Source organism: Cheilinus undulatus, linkage group 16, assembly GCF_018320785.1.
Source record: "Cheilinus undulatus linkage group 16, ASM1832078v1, whole genome shotgun sequence".
NCBI classification, from domain to species: domain Eukaryota; kingdom Metazoa; phylum Chordata; class Actinopteri; order Labriformes; family Labridae; genus Cheilinus; species Cheilinus undulatus.
This window is the reverse complement of record NC_054880.1, coordinates 37,166,217-37,186,585: the sequence shown is the minus strand read 5'-3', so window position 1 is coordinate 37,186,585 and position 20,369 is coordinate 37,166,217. Positions and strand designations below refer to the sequence as shown.

At 38.5% G+C, this 20,369-nt stretch overlaps 1 protein-coding gene across 2 annotated transcripts; it reads left to right on the top strand.

Moving 5' to 3' along the window:
• The first annotated feature begins 3,426 nt into the window (after positions 1-3,426).
• Positions 3,427-20,089, top strand: LOC121523155 (progranulin-like). Of its 2 annotated transcripts, XM_041807922.1 has the most exons (7): positions 3,427-3,582; positions 4,958-5,095; positions 6,213-6,503; positions 6,663-6,744; positions 18,880-18,965; positions 19,226-19,369; positions 19,679-20,089. In XM_041807922.1, the coding sequence occupies exons 2-6, from the start codon at positions 4,958-4,960 to the stop codon at positions 19,364-19,366; spliced, it is 738 nt and encodes a 245-aa protein (XP_041663856.1). In that variant the 5' UTR covers positions 3,427-3,582; the 3' UTR covers positions 19,367-19,369; positions 19,679-20,089. The 2 variants fall into 2 exon arrangements, with proteins under 2 accessions (XP_041663856.1, XP_041663855.1); XM_041807921.1 differs by lacking the exons at positions 18,880-18,965; positions 19,226-19,369; positions 19,679-20,089 and adding an exon at positions 7,204-8,065 and having other exon boundaries at positions 6,663-6,830.
• Positions 20,090-20,369: the final 280 nt, after the last annotated feature.

Here is a 20,369-nt window from a genome sequence, read left to right as displayed (position 1 = left end):
GGAGAGCTGAATGTAGTAAGATACAGAGATATCCTCAATGAAAGTCTGTTCTGCTGCACTCAGGACCTCAGACTGGGCCACACGTTCACTTTCCAACAGGGCAATGACCCTAGGCACACAGGCAAGACAACACAGGACTGGCTTAGGGACTCTGTGAATGTCCTAGAGTGGCCCAGCTAGAGCCCTGACTTGAACACTATCCAACATCTCTGGAGAGTCCTGAAAATGGCTGTCTGCTGTCAGATCCCGTCCAACCTGACTGAGCTTGAGAGGATTTGCAAAGAAGAATGGCAGAAAATCCCCTAATCCGCGTGTGTAAAGCTTGTGTCATTTTCAAAAAGACTTTGGGGCTGTAAATGCTGCCAAAGATGCTTCAACTAAATACTGAATAAAAGGTCTGAATACTTAAGTCAGTCTGATATTTCAGGTTTTTATTTTTATTACATTTGCAAAGATTTGTACAATTCTACTTTACTTTTTCTTTACTGTTTACTGAGTTTAGATTAATGAGAGAAAATAAATTTAAATGACTGTAGCATCAGGCTGCAACATAACAGAATTGAAAAAAAGTGACTGTATCTGGAGAATGCAACATAAGTGAAGATCTTGAGAAAACAACCCAAAATGACATCACAAGACTACTGAGTAAAATACATGTCTCTTAGAGTTTTCATAGAAAAGAGGATCAATACCTTATGGAAAAAAAAAAAACATTGGTGTACAAAACATATTTTCTAGCAACACATTAAAACCTAATATCAAATGAAAGTGCTTCAGGATCATCAAGATGATGAAATATCGAAAGTAGAGGCTCTCAGATGATCATATATTCTAAGATTCTCATTAGTATTTAAGTATGATGAGTCACCATAAAAAAATTAAAAGGATCTATTGTTTTTGAAAAAATATATGTAGATTTTTTTAGTTTATGAAATTGTGATACAAAGATACAAAACTAAGAATTTTTTATGAGAAAAAATGCTTAAATGAAATGAGTTTATAAAATCATAAACTTAGGAGTAATGAAACTCAAAACACTGGTTGGATTAGAGTCATTTTTGGGGGAAAGCCCTAATACACCACCATATTTGAGAAACATCTTAATGTATCTGGTTCAGTTGGAGCTCATTTAAAAGTATTTTGTAGTGATGTTAAAGGAACCATATGATAGCCGTGTTTCATATCTCAGAGTTCAGTAATTTCCCACACAATGACAATACTTGGGTTGGTCACCCAGGTATATTTTCTGTCCATTTTTTTTTTAAATTTTGTATGTAATTGCCATCTGTGCGTGCTAGAGACATCCACTAGTACCTCCATCCCATACAGCACCTATGAAAAGTATACACCCCCTTGGTATTTGACCCTTTTATTGATTTCATAAATTAATCATGGTCAATAAAGTAAAGCTTTTTCTAAAAACAACTCTTTAATGTCAAAGTAAAAAAAGATTTATACAAAGTAAAGTCAAAAATATGTAATGTAAAATAAGCGACTGCATAAATATTCACCCTCTTTAAAGTGACTGACCTAATTCAACTGAGGTCCAGCCAAATGTCGCTAGTAGTCTCACAGTTAGTGAAACGGGGATCAACTGACTGCAGTGAATGTGTCTCAAGTGAGTATAGTGTACAGACACCTGTGTCTGGAAGGTCCAGTCACTGGTTAATCAGTATTCCTGGCTACCATTACACCATGAAGACAAAAGAACACAACCAAGCAACTCAGAAAAAAATGTTGAAAAGTAAAAATCAGGGGATGGACACAAAAACATTTTCAACACACTTAGCTTTCCCTGAAGTTCAGTTAAATCCATAATCTAGAAATGGAAGGAATTTGGCACATGTGTAAATCTGCCAAGATCAGGCTGTCCTCACAAAATGAGAGACCGTGCAAGAAGGAGACTAGTGAGAGAGGCCACCAACACACTTATGACTACTCTGAAGGAGTTACAATTTCAGACGCTTAGATGAAAGAGACTCTGCATACAACAACTGTTGGCCGGGTTCTTCACCAGCAAGACAATGAGCTAAAGCACATGGCGCAAGCTATGCAGAAATGGTTTAAAGACAACAAGGTGAATGTTCTGGAGTGGCCGAGTCAAAGCCCAGACCTCAATCCAATAGAGAATTTATGGCTGCACTTGAAAAGGGTTGTTCATGCCTGATCCCTGTGCAACCTGACAGAACTTGAGCAGTTTTGTGAAGAAGAATGGAGTAAAATTACAGTGTCCAAATGTGCAAGCCTGTCTGAGACCTATCCACACACACCCAGTGCTGTGATTGCAGCCAAAGGTGACTCTACTAAATACTGACTTGAAGGGAGTGAATATTTATGCAGTCACATATTTTACATTACATATTTTTATTTAACATTACTTTGTAGAAATCTGTTTTCATTCTGACATTTAAGAGGTTATTTCAAAAAAGTCTAATTGTATTGACCATGTTTGATTTATAAAATCAATAAAAGGGTAAACATCCATGGGGGTGAATACTTTTTATAGCCACTGTTAAATCACAGGTTGAGATGCCACATCTCAAACTCAAAGTGAAGTGTTCTGTACTGTTGTTTCAATTTTAAATGTTTTCATCAGCCTCCTGCTGCTGATATCATTCTCTATTTTCGCATACTAGGGCAGTGGCTTTCACACTTTATTTCCCCAAGACAAACCTAAGATCAGATCAAAATTTCTCAGCGCACCATATTTATATCCACGCAAAAATAGCCTCTTAAACAAGTGTTAAAATTCATTTGGTTATTGTATAGTTGTCCTAATAATAATACATGGTTGTACAGATCCGACGCCACACTAGTGCGCCTTGTCACACCATTTTACAACCACTGCTCTATGGTGATAGTTGTGATACCTCATCAGTGATAGACTTTCAAACCTGCAGTTCACCTGCTATGTCTATGGAGTATCAAGTGAAACATTTCAACAGGTGAGTGGTTTTATCTGAGCATCAGATGATGAAAACTATAAAAAGAGCACATGAAAAGCCCATGAACATGAGGCAGGGTGGGATGGCCATCCCTATGACCCAACTGATTTGTAATTCTGTGGAAAACATTGTTTCAAAAAGTGTGTGTCCACTATTTTATCTGCAAAATTAGAGAGTAAAAACCAAGTCGATCTCATTTTTGTTTTCATTACATTCAGATCTAGCCTAGTTTTACCACCAACATCTAGTATTAAATGTATTTTTAGATTTGAATGAGGCTTTATGGTCACATCATGTGATAGTATAACCCCATACCGGTACCAAAGGTTAACATGAGCTCATAAAGGCCATCATGTTTGTAGAGTCGGTGTGTTTGCAGCCTCATACAATGATTAATCAAACCCCTCTTATAAATCCATGCATGGCCAATGAGGCGTGAGCCACTTCCACATTCACTTATAGTTGAAAAGTGTCAGTCACAAGACAAAAGGGGTATAAAACCCAGTTCACTGCTAAAGCAACGGATTAAGAAGAAGAGGGGAGGATCTAACCTCGCTATAAAGACTGGTGTAGCTGGTTCAAGTCAGAGGAAGTGTGAGTCTGACTGTATGACAGGAAGCTGCTGCTGTTTCACAAGGTAAGTGGGGCAATCTTTAGTCATCACTGTATCAAATCAGTTCAGCTATCATTGTCAGCTTCTATATATTATATATTTAGCTCTTGTGTGAGGTTGTTTTGAGTGGTGGGCTGTTAAGATGAAACTGAACCCTACTTTTGTGACATTTCACAAGAGTCAAAATTACAATCGTATGACTTAAATGTCTACAATGATAGGATTTTTTTTCACATTAGTGTCGCCAACTTGAGAGCTATGATATAGATTTGTAAAAACCAAACATCATCAGTAGGCTAGTTGGGTTTATTTGACATGGCTATAGATATATATAAGTCCTACACCCATAATGTTGTGTAAGTTCTTGTTTTAAACGACCAAAGATGTCAGGAATATCCCTGAACACTGCCTGACAAAAATTAACATGCATTAGAATTACTTTTGCTGTTCACTAATGACATGTCCGAGACTGTATCCATCAATAAAAAAAACACCTCATCTAGCAGTAAGTACATGAGTTCAGCCTTTTTTGTGTTTTTGTACTAAATAAATAAATAAGGATAGAACATGGTGAAAAATAGACAGTTAGAGTGGGAAAAAAAAATATATAGATAAAAATGTTTGTTTTGATTTTTCATGACAGTTTTTGGGTGTGGGCATTATTTTTCTTAATATAACACTTTTTTTTTCTGAAATTGGACACCTTAAAAAAACATGCATCAAAATCAATTGTGCTGTTCATCAATGGCATGTCCAAATCTCATTTAGTATAAAATATGTGGAAATTGAGTCATTTTTGTGCCTTTTAGGGTTTAAAATATCACACATTTTGGAATGTAACCTGGTATTTAAAGAGTTAAATCTATTAAAAAAAAGATATAATAATCGATTATGAAAAAACAGGACTGAAGTTGATGAGAAGATTGGATTCTTTTAGTCTAGAAAAAAATATTTTTTTTTTTACTAATTTTTGGCTGTTTTTGGAAGAGGACATTTTTGTCCCCTAACATAAAAAGTGGGGGTTTTAAAAAATGGAGACTATAAAAATTTTTAAATTCATTTGAATCACTTTTGACATATTTATATAGGTTGAAAAAAATCTAGCAAAAAGTATGTGGAAAAAAATTTTTTTTTTTACAAAATAAAATTTGATGGATTTTTTTCATGTAAAGTGGTTGGCTTAATTAGTTGAAATAATTAAATAAATGATTTTAAGAAACAGGACTGAAGCTCATGAAAAGATCTGAGTCTTTTGAATGAAAGATGCTTAACATGATTTTTATGGTTGTTTTTGAATGAGGACATTTTTTCACTAATCATTCAAAAGGAACTGTTCCTCAGGTCAGAGGGTTAAACGTGGAATTGAGAAAGACTCCCAGTATGACTGTCTTTTCTGCAGATGCTGAGGCTCGCTCTGTGTTTGTTGGCGGTGGGCTTTGCTTCCTGCTCCACCAGATGTCCTGACGGGAACCTCTGCCCTGATCTCTCCACCTGCTGCAAAACTCCACATGGATACGCCTGCTGCCCTTATCCAAATGTGAGTTACATGTTTCAGCGCTTGACAGAACTGGGAAGAGTGTGCATCCATACATTAATATTACTCTGTTTTTCCAAAGTGGTGACCTCTGTGATTGAAAAATGATGCCAGCACTTGAGACTGGCTGCAGAAGCACAGGAAGTCACAAACAAACCCAGTGTAAAAATGCTAATCTATAAGCAAAAATAAGGATGTTTAGCCTGGTTCATGAAACTGTTTTGGTTGTAAAAGTTTGTCTTTATGTGCACACACTGTACAGGGAGTTAATTTTCTATATCTCATTGGTTTTTAAAATGGTAAGTGTTATTCATAGTTAGGGGCATGGCTAATATGTCTACAAGTTAGCACGATGTAGCTGAGTGTCAGGACACTACTTCTATATTTTTGAAGTTGCTTTGTAAAAGGTACTTGGTGATAGTTATAGTGTTAGCCTCCAGTGATTTCAGTGAAAGTTACCCCTTCAAACAGGATGCTCCTGGAGAAGCTAGGCTGCACAGTGTAGCAGATGGGTACAGTTTCTCTGTGGAATTTTGTGAGTTTTGGGTAAAAATGGGCATAAAAACAATGCTGGCTCAATCAAATGTTATATCAAAATGTTTTTAAGTGTTTACTTGTTCACTCAGAAAGCCTGTGTTTGGCTCTATTTTCTAATGCTAGCTTCGGCTACCTGCTATGTGCCCTTCCACCTCAGCATATCTGATCATTCCAGGATTATTCCTGATTAGTCCTGGAAAATGTGATTAATAAGTCGAGATCTCCAGAAAAGTACCATAGTTTCCATGCTTTTATGCCTAAGTTTGGTAAAATAAAATATATGGATGTATGTCTTCTTAGTGCTTCTGTTGAAGTAGTCTATTGTTATTGTATTAAATGGCAAAATGAACTGCAAAAAACTTTGTGATTTCATCCAGCACAGCCATGGTATACTAAAAAAGCTAAGAATAAATAGGTTTAAGTAAAATAAATGTTGTACTTGCATACTATTGGGAGGGAGGCCATAGGTTCAGCAAGTCTGTTCAGCAAGTTCAGCTAAGTCTGTTTTTAAGAGTGCATTTATAAACTTAACCTGAAAACAATGGTTCTGAAGATGTAAATGACTGTCTTCGTGTTTCTTCAGGCCATGTGCTGCTCAGACCTGGCCCACTGCTGCCCCTCAGGCTTTCGTTGTAACCTGATCACTGAGATGTGTGAGAAAGCAGGCCAGCCATGGTTGAACATACCCATGGTGAAGAAGGAGGCTCCAGAGGAGCCACGAGTTCCTCTTCAGTCTTTATCACCCCAACAGGAGACCGAGAGCAAAGATCAGGATGTTTCAGTTGTCTACTGTGACAACTATTACTACTGCCCTGATGGCACTTCCTGCTGCAGACACCCTACAGGAGCCTGGTTCTGCTGCCCATACTCCCCAGTGAGTTCAACTGTATACTCTTGTGCAATGAAACACATGACTATGACAAAACTCCTCTTTGTTACTGACTTTAACCCAGTGGGATTACATTTCAAACTAACTTCTCTTTTTATAGCACTGCAGTCAAAGTTCAGTGTCTTATAAATGTGTGCCTTGCAGGCTCGGTGCTGTCTGGATGGCTACCACTGTTGTCCATATGGCTACGACTGCGACCTCACCTACACGCACTGTGTGAGGACAGGTCTGAGATACCCCTTCACCCCAAAACAAGCCTCCATTCCTGCCATTCCCATTTCCACTGAAGAGGTCAAAAGCAGTCTGAAAGAGGTAGGAGTGTCCCTGTGATTTGTCTTCTCTCCATTTACATGACATTTGAAATGCCCTGAAACCAATGTGTTTACATTAAAAATGTCTGGGTTCAAAAACGACTCATTCAAAGGAACACAATATGATATACAGGGGCATAGAGACATTTTTAAACATAAATACATCTTCTGAAATGATTGATAGCAATACCTGTGTATTTATGACTGAATGTGGAATATTTTTTTATGTTGAATATAAATTGTTTTTTTTGTTTGTTTGTTTTATTGAATGAAACACCTAAACAACTAAACAAATAAATAAATAAAATAAATAAATGATTGAATGTCTTGATTACAGCCAAGTTTAAATAGAAGTTTGTGTTTTCTGTATGCAGACACCAATGATGGCTCTGACAGAGGCTAGGGCTGACATCAGTGAAGCTGGAGTCATTCGCTGTGATTCAGAGTTTTACTGCACTGAGGGGACATCCTGCTGCAAAGGACCCACAGGCCAATGGAGATGCTGTTCCAAATAACTGATATGCTTTTTATGATTTATATACAGTGCATTTGGAAAGTATTCAGACCCCCCTCGTTTTTTTTCACATGGAGTGATGGTTGTCCTTCTGGTTCTTTGCCCGGGCCGGGCTTTTGAAAGTGAAGTGTGTCTGAATACTTTCAGAGTGCACTGTGTATTTATATGTTTATGAGTTTGATAATTTAATAGCACATATTGGACAGAAATACACACTAACATACACCTGGATAACCTTAACCATCAACACTGTATTTTTTGAACATGAACCCTCTTGTAATACAGGGCCGGTGTTGTGTGGATGGCTAGCACTGCTCTCAGTCTGGTTGTACCTGTGACCCCACCTCCTCCACCTGCAGGGCGGGCACATCCTGAGAACATGAACCAGCAAAGACAGACTGGGGACATGTGAAATTTTGTGCACTGAAAGCTTTTTGATATTATTTTGAAAATTCAGGGGAAGTCCAATATTGCATCATAGCATCAGTGAAAAGAGAAATCAAAACAGCAGCTTAGCGATCTATAGAGCAAAAGTTTAGATTCAGACAGCCTGGTGTGTTGAGAATGTTTAGTCTGCATGATTCTTCTCTAATAATAAACAAGTCAATGTTTTTTTTTTACAAACCTCAAATCAAAGTTAATTCACGTATTTTCTTCTCATGTAACAGACAATAAATCACTTACAAATATTTGGAATTTTAAAAATAAAAAACATGAAGGGATTGTTGTTTTCTTTTTTCTTTATTACCTGAATATAGGGGTTCCACAAGGAACTGTGGCCCCATGAAAGGATATGACTCTGGGCGCCACCACAACAGTATAACTTTATGTTCCAAGGAAATTTAGAGATAAATGATACAAATACAAGTTGAGCAAGTACAAGTCTTTGGCCACATCCAACAGAGAAAAACAACAGAGCTGCCAAAAGAAACTGCTCTCACTAGTGTTCAGTGAAGCAGCAGCACCCTCTGCTCTCCATAAAAAGAAGTGTGTGTGTGGTGGGAGCTGATAGAACATTCGCTCCAATCCAAGTAACCAAGCCCAACCCTGCTTGACTTCCAGGATCAGACAAGATCAGGCGTGTTGAGGGTGGTATGACTGTGAGCAACCGTTTTTTGTGCAAATAGGCCATTCAGGGATGAGGAAGCATTTGGCCATAATAACAACTGAATCTGACTGGATTTTTAAACATGTGAATATGTCTTTATCACCATACCATAAAGACAATGTTTTGCAATCAAATATTCATGGATATTTCTGTAGTGCCCAAAAGATAAAATGAGGAACAAACCCTAGTTTATCATTAGTTTTCCACATGTTCACCTTGACTAACCAGTGATTTACTACTTTTGAACTATTTGGGTAAACTTTTCTTAAGTGAACTTTTGAGTTTTTCATAAAAACATCATGTTTTCTCTTATCTCCACAGCTCCCATTGGCTTTTACAGCCTACGAGAGTGATGCATTGACATAGCCAATAGCAGCTCTGCTTTCATACAGCAAATGGGAGCGTTGCTTTTACACAGGCAGTAGGAGTGTGCATCCACACAGCCCACATGAAGGTTGTATTCCCACAGTCAAAAGGAGCACTGCTTTCATACAGCCAATAGGACTTCTGCTTTCATAGCATGAAGATCAAGCCTAGTAAGTCCAGGAACATCATAGTATCCAGAGGGAAGACTGTTGACAGGAAGTTTTTTGTAGATGAGGAAGAAATACCGTCCATTAGGCAGAAGCTAGGAAGATGGTATAATGAAGACCTTAATGACGGTGAACAGGTGGAGCAGTTCAGAAAAGATGTAGTGGAGGGATTAGGGAGGATTGATAAATCAGGGCTCCCAGGAAGGTTGAAGTTATAGTGTTTGCAGTTTGGGCTGTTTCCTAGACTGATGTGGCCCATGTTAGTTTATGAGATCCCAATATCGAAGGTAGAGAAGCTGGAAAGAGTTATTAACTCATTTGTACGGAAGTGGTTGGGCATTCCTCTGTGCCTTAGCAGTGTGGCACTGTATGGCAAAGGGATATTCCAACTCCCGATCACTAGCTTTACAGAAGAGTTCAAGTGCTCAAAGGTTAGAGCAGAGCTGCTGTTAGCAGGGAGTAAAGATAGACTAGTTAGCAGTCTAGTTCCAAATCCAACCAGGGGAAGGAAATGGAACCCAAGACAGGCAGTAGAGGAGGCAAATGCAGCTCTTAGGCATGCTGAGATTGTAGGCAATGTCCAGATAGGTCGGGGAGGCCTGGGGCTTGGCTCAGGTAGACCGGAGTAGAACAAAACAGATCCTAAAGATCAAAAGAGACTGGTAGTGGAAAAGGTACGTAGACAGGAGGAAGTAGTAAGGTGTACTAAGGCTGTGGCTCAGGCTAAGCAGGGACAGTGGATGAAGTGGGAGAGTGTAGAGAAGAGGAAGTTGAGTTAGAGAGACCTATGGAGTTTGGAAGATAGGCAGATCAAATTCCTGCTAGGGTCTACCTACGACGTCCTACCATCACCCCAGAACCTAAAGTGCTGGGTTGACGGGACCCATCATGTCCTTTGTGCTCCGAGACAGCAACCTTCAGGCACATTTTGACAGGATGTAAGATCAGTCTGTCACAAGGTAGATGGAGGCATGACAGGGTTTTGAAGAGTCTAGCAGCAGGAATTAAAAACAGAAGGCGACAGGTGAATGCAGGACGTAAGCAGGGAACGAGGACAGCTCAGTTTGTCAGAGAGGGAGAGAAGGTTAAAGGAGGCAGGTTTGTAGGTAGGCACCAGTTAGGCCAGTTAAAGGATGCTAAGGACTGGGAGATGCAGGTAGATTTAGGAGGGAAACTTGTTGTGCCACAGGAGATAGTCTGCACCAACCTTAGGCCTGACATAGTGCTATGGTCTGCCAGTCAGCGTGTAGTTTATTTCATAGAGCTGACGGTTCTGTGGGAGGATTCTGTGGAGGAAGCCTATGAAAGGAGGAGGCTGAGATACAAAGAGTTAGGAGCAGAAGCTGAACAGCAAGGATGGAAAGTTAGGACTCGTTCAGTAGAAGTGGGATGTAGAGGGTTTGTAGCAAGGTTAGCTGTTTCATTATTTAGAGAGCTGGGAGTGCAGGGACAGAATTTGCGAAAGACAGTTAACCCTTTTACTCCGAGTGTGTTGTCACCGACAAGTTTGCGCAGGCTCTCTTTGTATTACCATAACTTCGCGATAGTTTGTGCTATCAAAAAAATTCAAACGTTTTCTGAAAGCTGAGAAGTTGCGCTTTACAGTCAATATGGGGTTATTACGGTAATTTCACTCCCGCTGTTCAGGGAAGCAGGAGAGTGTGCCTCTTTCTCCCCTCTCCCCCTCACGCAGGGACCGGCAGAGAGACACACAGCAGAGCGGAGAAACAGCGCAGAGCGAGAGAAAAAAGGTCAAGAAAACAGCAAATATTTCATAAAAAATGCCCGGAACATGGCTCTCCCGGGTAATAATACTTCCACTGGGGTTCACAGATGGATTTGAGACCAAAGGAGCAGCTGACTGAGCAACTTCTGGCGACGAAAGGTTAATGTTAGACCGGTTGATTTTCTGGGTTGATTTCTGGATGAATGAAGCTCTCTCTGTCTAGTTTTTACTTTATTTACATTATTGTATGAGTAAATCAACGCTTATGATGTGCAGTGACTTTATTAGAACACGTACCAAGTCAGTAAGTTTTTACAATGTATGCGTATTTGTGCTTTGTACATGTCTAACTCCGTAATATGGCGCATGCATTACTTGGTGACTTTTTTGGTGTTGTGTGCAAAGTTGTGTTTGTATGTATATGGATGTTTGCAGTGTGCCATGCCTTGTTTGCACTTTATAGTGTGTGTCACCAGCTTATTTTTCTCCACTACTTTCAGTTTTTCTTGTGATGAGGAGCAGGAGGGAGACCTGGGAGAGGGAGGCAGAGGCAGAAGCCACACTCAGGGCAGTAGTGGGAAAGGCCATGCGGATGCTGGAGGTTCTGATGATATTATGAGACAGCAAAGCTGCTCACCACATCATCCTAGGTGGAAGAATGAGGCAGAGCCTGGCAATGGGGGTTCAACCCAAAATGTACCCCTGGTGTTCAACCTCTTCTCAACATAGGAAATCCACCACCAGGTGAAATCTTCTCCAACTCTTTGGATGCCTCTGTTTTCAAACTTCTGTGTGAAAACACAAATAAGAATGTAGCGAAACACCTGGAGAAAGGAAAAAAACTATTCTTCTGGACTGAAATAACTCCAGATGAAATGAAAAAAAAAAGAAAAGGCATGTTGATGTATATGTCAGTTCCACAAAGACCTCTGAGCGAGAAGGGAGAGTGTTTCCAGCCAGAGAGGAGAGAAGAGGAAAAAACGCCTGAACATAGTTTTATTTTTTTAGCTGTTTTTGCACATTGAAAGACAGCACTCCAATTTTTTTATTGTAAATATGTTTCATACTGTTCAAATTTATGATTTCAAATGAAAAATCTGTTGTTCATGTACATTTTCTGTTTTTTCTCACTAAAACTCTAAAAATCAAATTCCGTTTCTGTGTTTTTCTTCATCTTAAACTGTTAAAACACTCTTTTTACATGCAATATCATCCAGCATCTCTGGAGAGACCTAAAAATGGCTGTCCACTGGCAGATCCCGTCCAAATGCTGCCAAAGGTGCTTCAACTAAATACTGAATAGAAGGTCTGAATACTTAAGTCAGTGTGATATTTCATGTTTTTATTTTTAATAAATTTGCAAAGATTTCCACAATTCTACTTCACTTTGTCTTTACTGTTTACTGAGTTTAGATTAATGAGAGAGAAAATAAATTTAAATGACTGTAGCATCAGGCTGCAACAACAAAATTGGACAAAGTGATTGCACTGTATCTGGAGAATGCAACATAAGTGAAGAATTGGACAAACCCCGTGTGACGTCACTCGTCAGTAAATGCCATCAAGTGCTTCAGGTCCAATTGGACGCAAGTGCTGCCATGTAGAGTTTAAGGCAGAGTACCTAAAATATACGTGTTGTGTTACTCCCGCCATTATCTCTGAGTCATCTTGCAGTGTATTTGAACAAATACCGCTTGAGTTCGACCTCCTCCTTTTCAAAGTTGAACGACTGCTCAACGCTGCAGATCCAGCACTGTTTCTGTCTCTAAAGTCAGCTAGATCCCCGCTAACTAGCCACGCGACTGCTGTGTTTACCTTCCTCTCCCTTGCTTCTCGCTGCTGATGCACATGTGCAAAGGATTTTTCTGAATGGGCACAGGCGCAGGAGAGAGAGTGAGCTCTCTGCTGTGAGAGATGTATTCAGGGACAATGGGAGAAATGAAACTCCGGCGAGAAATGCACGCTGGCGGCTCAAAACATCCACATGATTTATACTCGAAAATTTGCGATATAGTCATTTTAACGACACGCTACATTCACAGACCGAGGGTGAACAGGTAGCACCACAATCTATTTGTGGCGGGCCTAATTTATTTGTGGCGGTCCGCCACAAATAAATGAATGTATGGGAAACACTGCCATATAATGCGTTCTCAGAGCACTTTGTTCAATTGAAGATTGAACATAAAGGACTGAACTGAATACAGGAGAAACATGTTGGAAGCACCACAGTTGCTAACACTGCATCTGTAACATGTTGCAACACCTTCAGTTTTACAGTTATTGAGAAGCTGTCAACACAATAACCTCTAGATAACAAAAGTGCCTGTCTCTCATTAGCTTGTCATATGTCTAATGCTTGAAGGAAAAACAAAACAAAATAATGAAAAGAATATTTGAACATTTCTAATATCCTTTTAAATGTAACTGAGTTTCAACAATAAAACACTATTCTGTATATTTTTATTTTTATATAATTACACCCCACCCCCCCCAAAAAAAATCATACTATTTTGGAAATGATTTGGCGGCCCATTTGCAATACCTCCACGGCCCACCAAGGGGCCGCAGCCCACAGGTTGGGAATCACTGGTTTAAAGGAACCATATGATAGCCGTGTTTCATATCTCAGAGTTCAGTAATTTCCCACACAATGACAATACTTGGGTTGGCCACCCAGGTATATTTTCTGTCCCTTTTTTAAAATTTTTGTATGTAATTGCCATCCGTGCGTGCTAGAGACATCCGCTAGTACCTCCATCCCATACAGCACCTATGAAAAGTATACACCTCCTTGGTATTTGACCCTTTTATTAATTTCATAAATTAATCATGGTCAATGAAGTAAAGCTTTTTCTTTAAAAAAAACTCTTTAATGTCAAATTTAAAACAGATTTCTACAAAGTAAAGTCAAACAAAAATATGTAACGTAAAATAAGTGACTACTCTGAAGCACACCATGAAGACAAAAGAACACTCCAAGCAACTCAGAAAAAAATGTTATGGAAAAGTAAAAATCAGGGGAGGGATACAAAAACATTTTCAATGCATGTAGCATTCCCTGGAGTTCAGTTAAATCCATAATCTAGAAATGGAAGGAATTTGGCACATGTGTAAATCTGCTGTGATTGCAGCCAAAGGTGACTCTACTATATACTGACTTGAAGGGAGTGAATATTTATGCAGTCACTTATTTTACATTACATATTTTTATTTAACATTACTTTGTAGAAATCTGTTTTCACTTTGACATTTAAGAGGTTATTTCAAAAAAGTCTAATTGTATTGACCATGTTTGTTTTATCAAATCAATAAAAGGGTAAACATCCACGGGGGTGAATACTTTTTATAGCCACTGTTAAATCACAGGTTGAGATGCCACATCTCAAATTGAAAGTGCAGTGTTCTGTACTGTTGTTTCAATTTTAAATGTTTTCATCAGCCTCCTGCTGCTGATATCATTCTGTATATTTGCATACTAGGGCAGTGGCTTTCATTCTTTATTTCCCCAAGACAAACCTAAGATCAGATCAAAACCTACAGTGCACCATATTTATATCCACGCAACAAAACACAGTTCACTACTAAAGCAAAAGATTAAGAAGAAGAGGGGAGGATCTAACCTCACTCTAAAGACTGGTGTATCTGGGTAGAGAAAGTGTGAGTCTGACTGTATGACAGGAAGCTGCTGCTGTTTCACAAGGTAAGTGGGGCAATCTTTAGTCATCACTGTATCAAATCAGTTCAGCTATCATTGTCAGCTTCTATATATTATATATTTAGCTCTTGTGTGAGGTTGTTTTGAGTGGTGGGCTGTTAAGATGAAACTGAACCCTACTTTTGTGACATTTCACAAGAGTCAAAATTACAATCGTATGACTTAAATGTCTACAATGATAGGATTTTTTTCACATTAGAGTCACCAACTAGAGAGCTATAATATAAATTTGTAACAACCACACATCATCAGTAGGATAGTTGGGTTTTATGTGACATGGCTTTAGTTATATAAATCCTACACCCATAATGTTGTGTAATTTCTTGTTTTTAATGACCAAAGATGTCAGGAATATCCCTGAACACTGCCTGACAAAAATGAACATGCATCAAAATTACCTTTGCTGTTCACTAATGACATGTCCGAGACTGTATCCATCAATAAAAAAACACCTCATCTGGTAGTAAGTATGTGGAAGTTCAGCCTTTTTTGTGTTTTTGTACTAAATAAATAAATAAGGATAGAACATGGACAGTTAAAGTGGGAAAAAATATATAAATAAAAATGTTTGTTTTGATTTTTCATGGCAGTTTTTGGATGTGGGCGTTATTTTTCTCTTAATATAAAACATTTTTTCTGAAAATTGGACACCTTAAAAAAACATACATCAAAAAATTTGGGTGGAATATTCATTCCAATCCAAGACACCAAGCCCAAACCAGCTTAACTTCCAGGATCAGACAAGATCAGACGTGTTGATGGTTGTATGTAGCAAACTGCAAACTGAAGCAAACTAGCAAATAGCAAACTGAATCTGACTGGATTTTGAAACATGTGAATATGTCTTTATCACCATACCATAAAGACAATGTTTTCCAATCAAATATTCATAGATATTTCTTTAGTGCCCAAAAGATAAAATGAGGAACAAATGAAGTACCAACCATTAGTTCAGCCCTAGTTTATCATTAGTTTGCCACAAGTTCACCTTGACTAACCAGTGATTTACTACTTGTAAACTATTTGGGTAAACTTTTCTTTAGTGAACTTTTGGTGAGTTTTTTATTTAAAAAAAAAAAAAGGGTGTTCATCGATGGCATGTTCAAAAATGTCATTTACTATAAACTATGTGGAAATTGAGCCATTTTTGTGTCTTTTACAGTTTAAAATAGCACTCATTTGGCATGTAAACTGGCATTTAAAGAGTTAAATCAATCAAAAAGAAAAAAAATCATTTTTTGATAACAGGACTGAAGCTGATGAGAAGATTGGAGTCTTTTAGACTAGAACAAAAATGTACTAATTTTTGGCAGTTTTTGGATGTGGACATTATTTTTCTCTCAAAATAACACATTTTCTTCTAAAACTGGACACCTTAAAAAAACATGCATCAAAAAAAATTTGACAGAATATTTGCTCCAATCCAAGAAACCAAGCCCAACCCTGCCTTACTTCCAGGATCAGACAAGATCAGACAAGAAAACAGGATTGAAGCTGATGAGAAGATTGGAGTCTTTTAGACTAGAAAAAATATATATTTTACACATTTTTGGCAGTTTTTGGATGTGGACATTATTTTTCTCTCAATATCACACTTTTTTTCTGAAATTGGACACCAAGGAAAAACATGCATCAAAACATATTTTTTATTTTTTTTTTTTGGGCATTTTTGTGCCTTTGTTAGGTAGAGGAGGACAGTGGAAAGAGTCAGAAACAGGGTCAAGAGTGGGGAAGAGACATGCAGCAAAGGGCCTCAGGCCGAATTCAAACCTGGGCCACCCACGTACTTGGGGAGTGCCCCAAACCACCAGGCCACCCGCTCCCTGCATCAAAAAAATTTTGAAAGACAATCGCTCCAATCCAAGTAACCAAGTGCAACCCTGCTTAACTTCCAGGATCAGACAAGATCAGGCATGTTGAGGGTGGTATGACTGTAAGCAACCGTTGTTTGTGCAAATAGGCCGTTCATCACCTGACATGCTAGATGGATTTGTTTCACACATCCATCTGGAAAACCTTTAATGCTAAGCGTTTGGTAAAGGGCAGAGGATTTGAAAAAAAACTAGGAGTGTGATTGGATGAGCATTCTGTCTGTCACATCTTTACAGGCAAATCAGAGCAACAAAACACGTGACGTAGCCACTATCGAGGTGCACGTGCGCAGCTACCAAGGAATAATGCGAAACATGGCAACTGTAGACACGTCAGTACACGACCTTTGTCGTCTTTGAACAAAAACAAAACAAAAACAACTCACTGCTGTTTTTTGGTCTTCTTTTAACAAAAAAATCTAACGTTCTGATAAAACTGGCGCTTTAGCAGCATCCGCACTAAGATCATAATTGCACCGGCCTCTTGTTGCTGCTTGCATACGTCACGACTCTGCTGCGCCTGAGATAACTGCCCCTCATCACTGATTGGTCCTGCCACTGTCCAATTGGGCCCAAACGGTTCAGATAGGAGCTTTGCAAGATGGATTCGCCAGTGAAAAATAAGGAACCGGGTGTATCCATCTGCTTTGCAAGGTTAGGCCATTCAGGGATGAGGAAGCATTTGGCCATAACAGCAACTTAATCTGACTGGATTTTTAAAAATGTGAATATGTCTTTATCACCATACCATAAAGACAATGTTTTCCAATCAAATATCCATGGACATTTCTGAAGTGCCAAAAAGATAAAATGAGGAACAAATGAAGTACCAACCATTAGTTCAGCCCTAGTTTATCATTAGTTTGCTACATGTTCACCTTGACTAACCAGTGATTTACTACTTGTAAACTATTTGGGTAAACTTTTCTTAAGTGAACTTTTGGTGAGTTTTTCATCAAAGAAGTTTATGCTGTTCATCAATGGCATGTCCAAAAATGTCATTTACTATAAAGTATGTAGAAATTGAGCCATTTTGTGTCTTTTACAGTTTAAAATAGCACTCATTTGGCATGTAAACTGGCATTTAAAGAGTTAAATAAATTTAAAAGAAAAAAAATTCAAAAAGCAGAACTGAAGCTGATGAGAAGATTGGAGTCTTTTAGACTAGAAAAAGAATATTTTTGCTAATTTTAGGCTGTTTTTGGATGAGGACATCTTTGTCCCCTAACATACCCATAGGGGTTTTAAAAAATGGAGACTATATAAAAATGATAAATTCACTTAAATCACTTTTGCTGTCCATCGATGAAATATTTCCATATGTTGAAAAAAATCTAGCAAAAAGTATGTGGAAATAACATTTTTTTTACAAAAAAAAACTTGATGGACTTTTTCATGTAAAGTGGTTGGCTTAATTAATTGAAATAATTAAATAAATGATTTTAAGAAACAGGACTGAAGCTCATGAAAAGATCAGAGTCTTTTGAAGGAAAGATGCTTAACATGATTTTTATGGCAGTTTTTGAATGAGGACATTTTTTTTACTAATCATTCAAAAGGATCTTTTTTTTTCAGAGGTCAGAGGGTTAAACATGGTGTTGAGAAAGACTCCCAGTATGATTGTCTTTTCTGCAGATGCTGAGACTCGCTCTGTGTCTATTAGCGGTGGGATTTGCTTTCTGCTATATCATATGTCCTGACGGGAACATCTGCCCCGATGGCTCCACCTGCTGCAAAACTTCACTTGGATACGCCTGCTGCCCTCTTCCACATGTGAGTTATATGTTTCAACGTTTAACAGAATGTCGAGGAACCCCTGAGCATACATCCATACATTAATTTAATGATGTTTTTCCAAAGTGGGGACCTCTGTGGTTGAAAAATGATGTCAGCAACTTGAGACTGGCTGCAGAAGCACAGGAAGTCACGAACAAACCCAGTGTAAAAATGCTAATCTATAAGCAAAAATGAGGACCTTTACAGCCTGGTTCATGAAACTGTTTTGGTTGTAAAAGTTTGTCTTTATGTGCACACACTGTAATGGGAGTTAATTTTCTATATCTCATTGGTTTTAAAAAGGATAAGTGTTATTCATAGTTAGGGGCATGGCTAATATGTCTACAAGATAGCATGATGTAGCTGAGTGTCAGGACACTACTTCTATATTTTTGAAGTTGCTTTGTAAAAGGTACTTGGTGATAGTTATAGTGTTAGCCTCCAGTGATTTCAGTGAAAGTTACCCCTTCAAACAGGATGCTCCTGGAGAAGCTAGGCTGCACAGTGTAGCAGATGGGTGCAGTTTTTATATATATGTCATCTGTGAAAAAAGCTGCATGAGACAAGTGGTACTCAAAATATTTTGCCAAGGTTGGCAGGTCTGTGTGATAAAACTCCTCTTTATTACCGACTTTAACCCAGTGGGATTACATTTCAAACCAACTTCTCTTTTTATTGTACTGCAGTCAAAGTTCAGCGTCTTATAAATGTGTGCCTTACAGGCTCGGTGCTGTTGGAATGGCTGTGGCTGTTGTCCATATGGCTACAACTGTGACCACATCTTTTTGCGATGCGTGAGGACAGGTCTGAGATACCCCTTCACCCCAAAACAAGCCTCCATTCCTGCCATTCCCATTTCCACTGAAGAGGTCAAAAGCAGTCTGAAAGAGGTAGGAGTGTCCCTGTGATTTGTCTTCTCTCCATTCACATGACATTTGAAATACCCTGAAACCAATGTGTTTACATTGAAAATGTCTGGGTTCAAAAATGACTCATTCATAGGAACACAATATGACATACAGGGGCATAGAGACATTTTTAAACATAAATACATCTTCTGAAATGATTGATATCAATGCCTGTGTATTTATGATTAAACGTCTTGATAACAGCCAAGTTTAAATAGTAAGTTTGTGTTTTCTGTATGCAGACACCAATGATGGCTCTGACAGAGGCTAGGGCTGACATCAGTGAAGCTGGAGTCATTCGCTGTGATTCAGAGTTTTACTGCACTGAGGGGACATCCTGCTGCAAAGGACCCACAGGCCAATGGAGATGCTGTTTCAAATAACTGGTATGCTTTTTATGATTTATATACAGTGCATTTGGAAAGTATTCAGACCCCCCTCGTTTTTTTTTTTCAAACTCCAAGCATATTTTCATGTAGTTGCACTAAGGAGAGTCTTTCATCTAGCCACTCTTCTATAAAGTGGAGGACTAGTGATTGTTGTCCTTGTACTTTCAGAATGCACTGTGTATTTATATGTTTTTAAGTTTGATAATTTAATAGCGCATATTGGACAGAAATACACATAAACATACATCTGAATAACCTTAACCATCAACACTGTATTTTTTGAACATGAACCCTCCTGTAATGCAGGGCCGGTGTTGTGTGGATGGCTAGCACTGCTCTCAGTCTGGTTGTACCTGTGACCCCACCTCCTCCACCTGCAGGACGGGCACATCCTGAGAACAGGAACCAGCAAAGACAGACTGGGGACATGTGAAATTTTGTGCACTAAAAGCTTTTTGATATTATTTTGAAAATTCAGAGAAAGTCCTATATTGCATCATAGCATCAGTGAAAAGAGAAACCAAAACAGCAGCTTATCGATCTATAGAGCAAAAGTTTAGATACAGACAGCCTGGTGTGTTGAGAATGTTTAGTCTGCATGATTCTTCTCTAATAATAAACAAGTCAATGTTTTTTTTTTTTACAAAGCTCAAATCAAAGTTAATTCATGTATTTTCTTCTCATGTAACAGACAATAAATCACTTACAAATTTGTGGAATTTTAAGAATAAAAAATATGACGGGGTTGTTGTTTCTTTTTTCTTTATTACCTGAATATAGGGGTTCCACAAGGAACTGTGGCCCCATAAAAAGATATGAATCTGGGCCCCACCACAACAGCCTAAGCTGACCCTGACTTATTTCATGCTGTCATCAGTATAACTTTACGTTCCAAGGACATTTGGAGATAAATGATACAAATACAAGTTGAGCAAGTACAAGCCTTGGGCCACATCAAACAAAAAAAAAAATAACAGAGCTGCCAAAAGAAACCGCT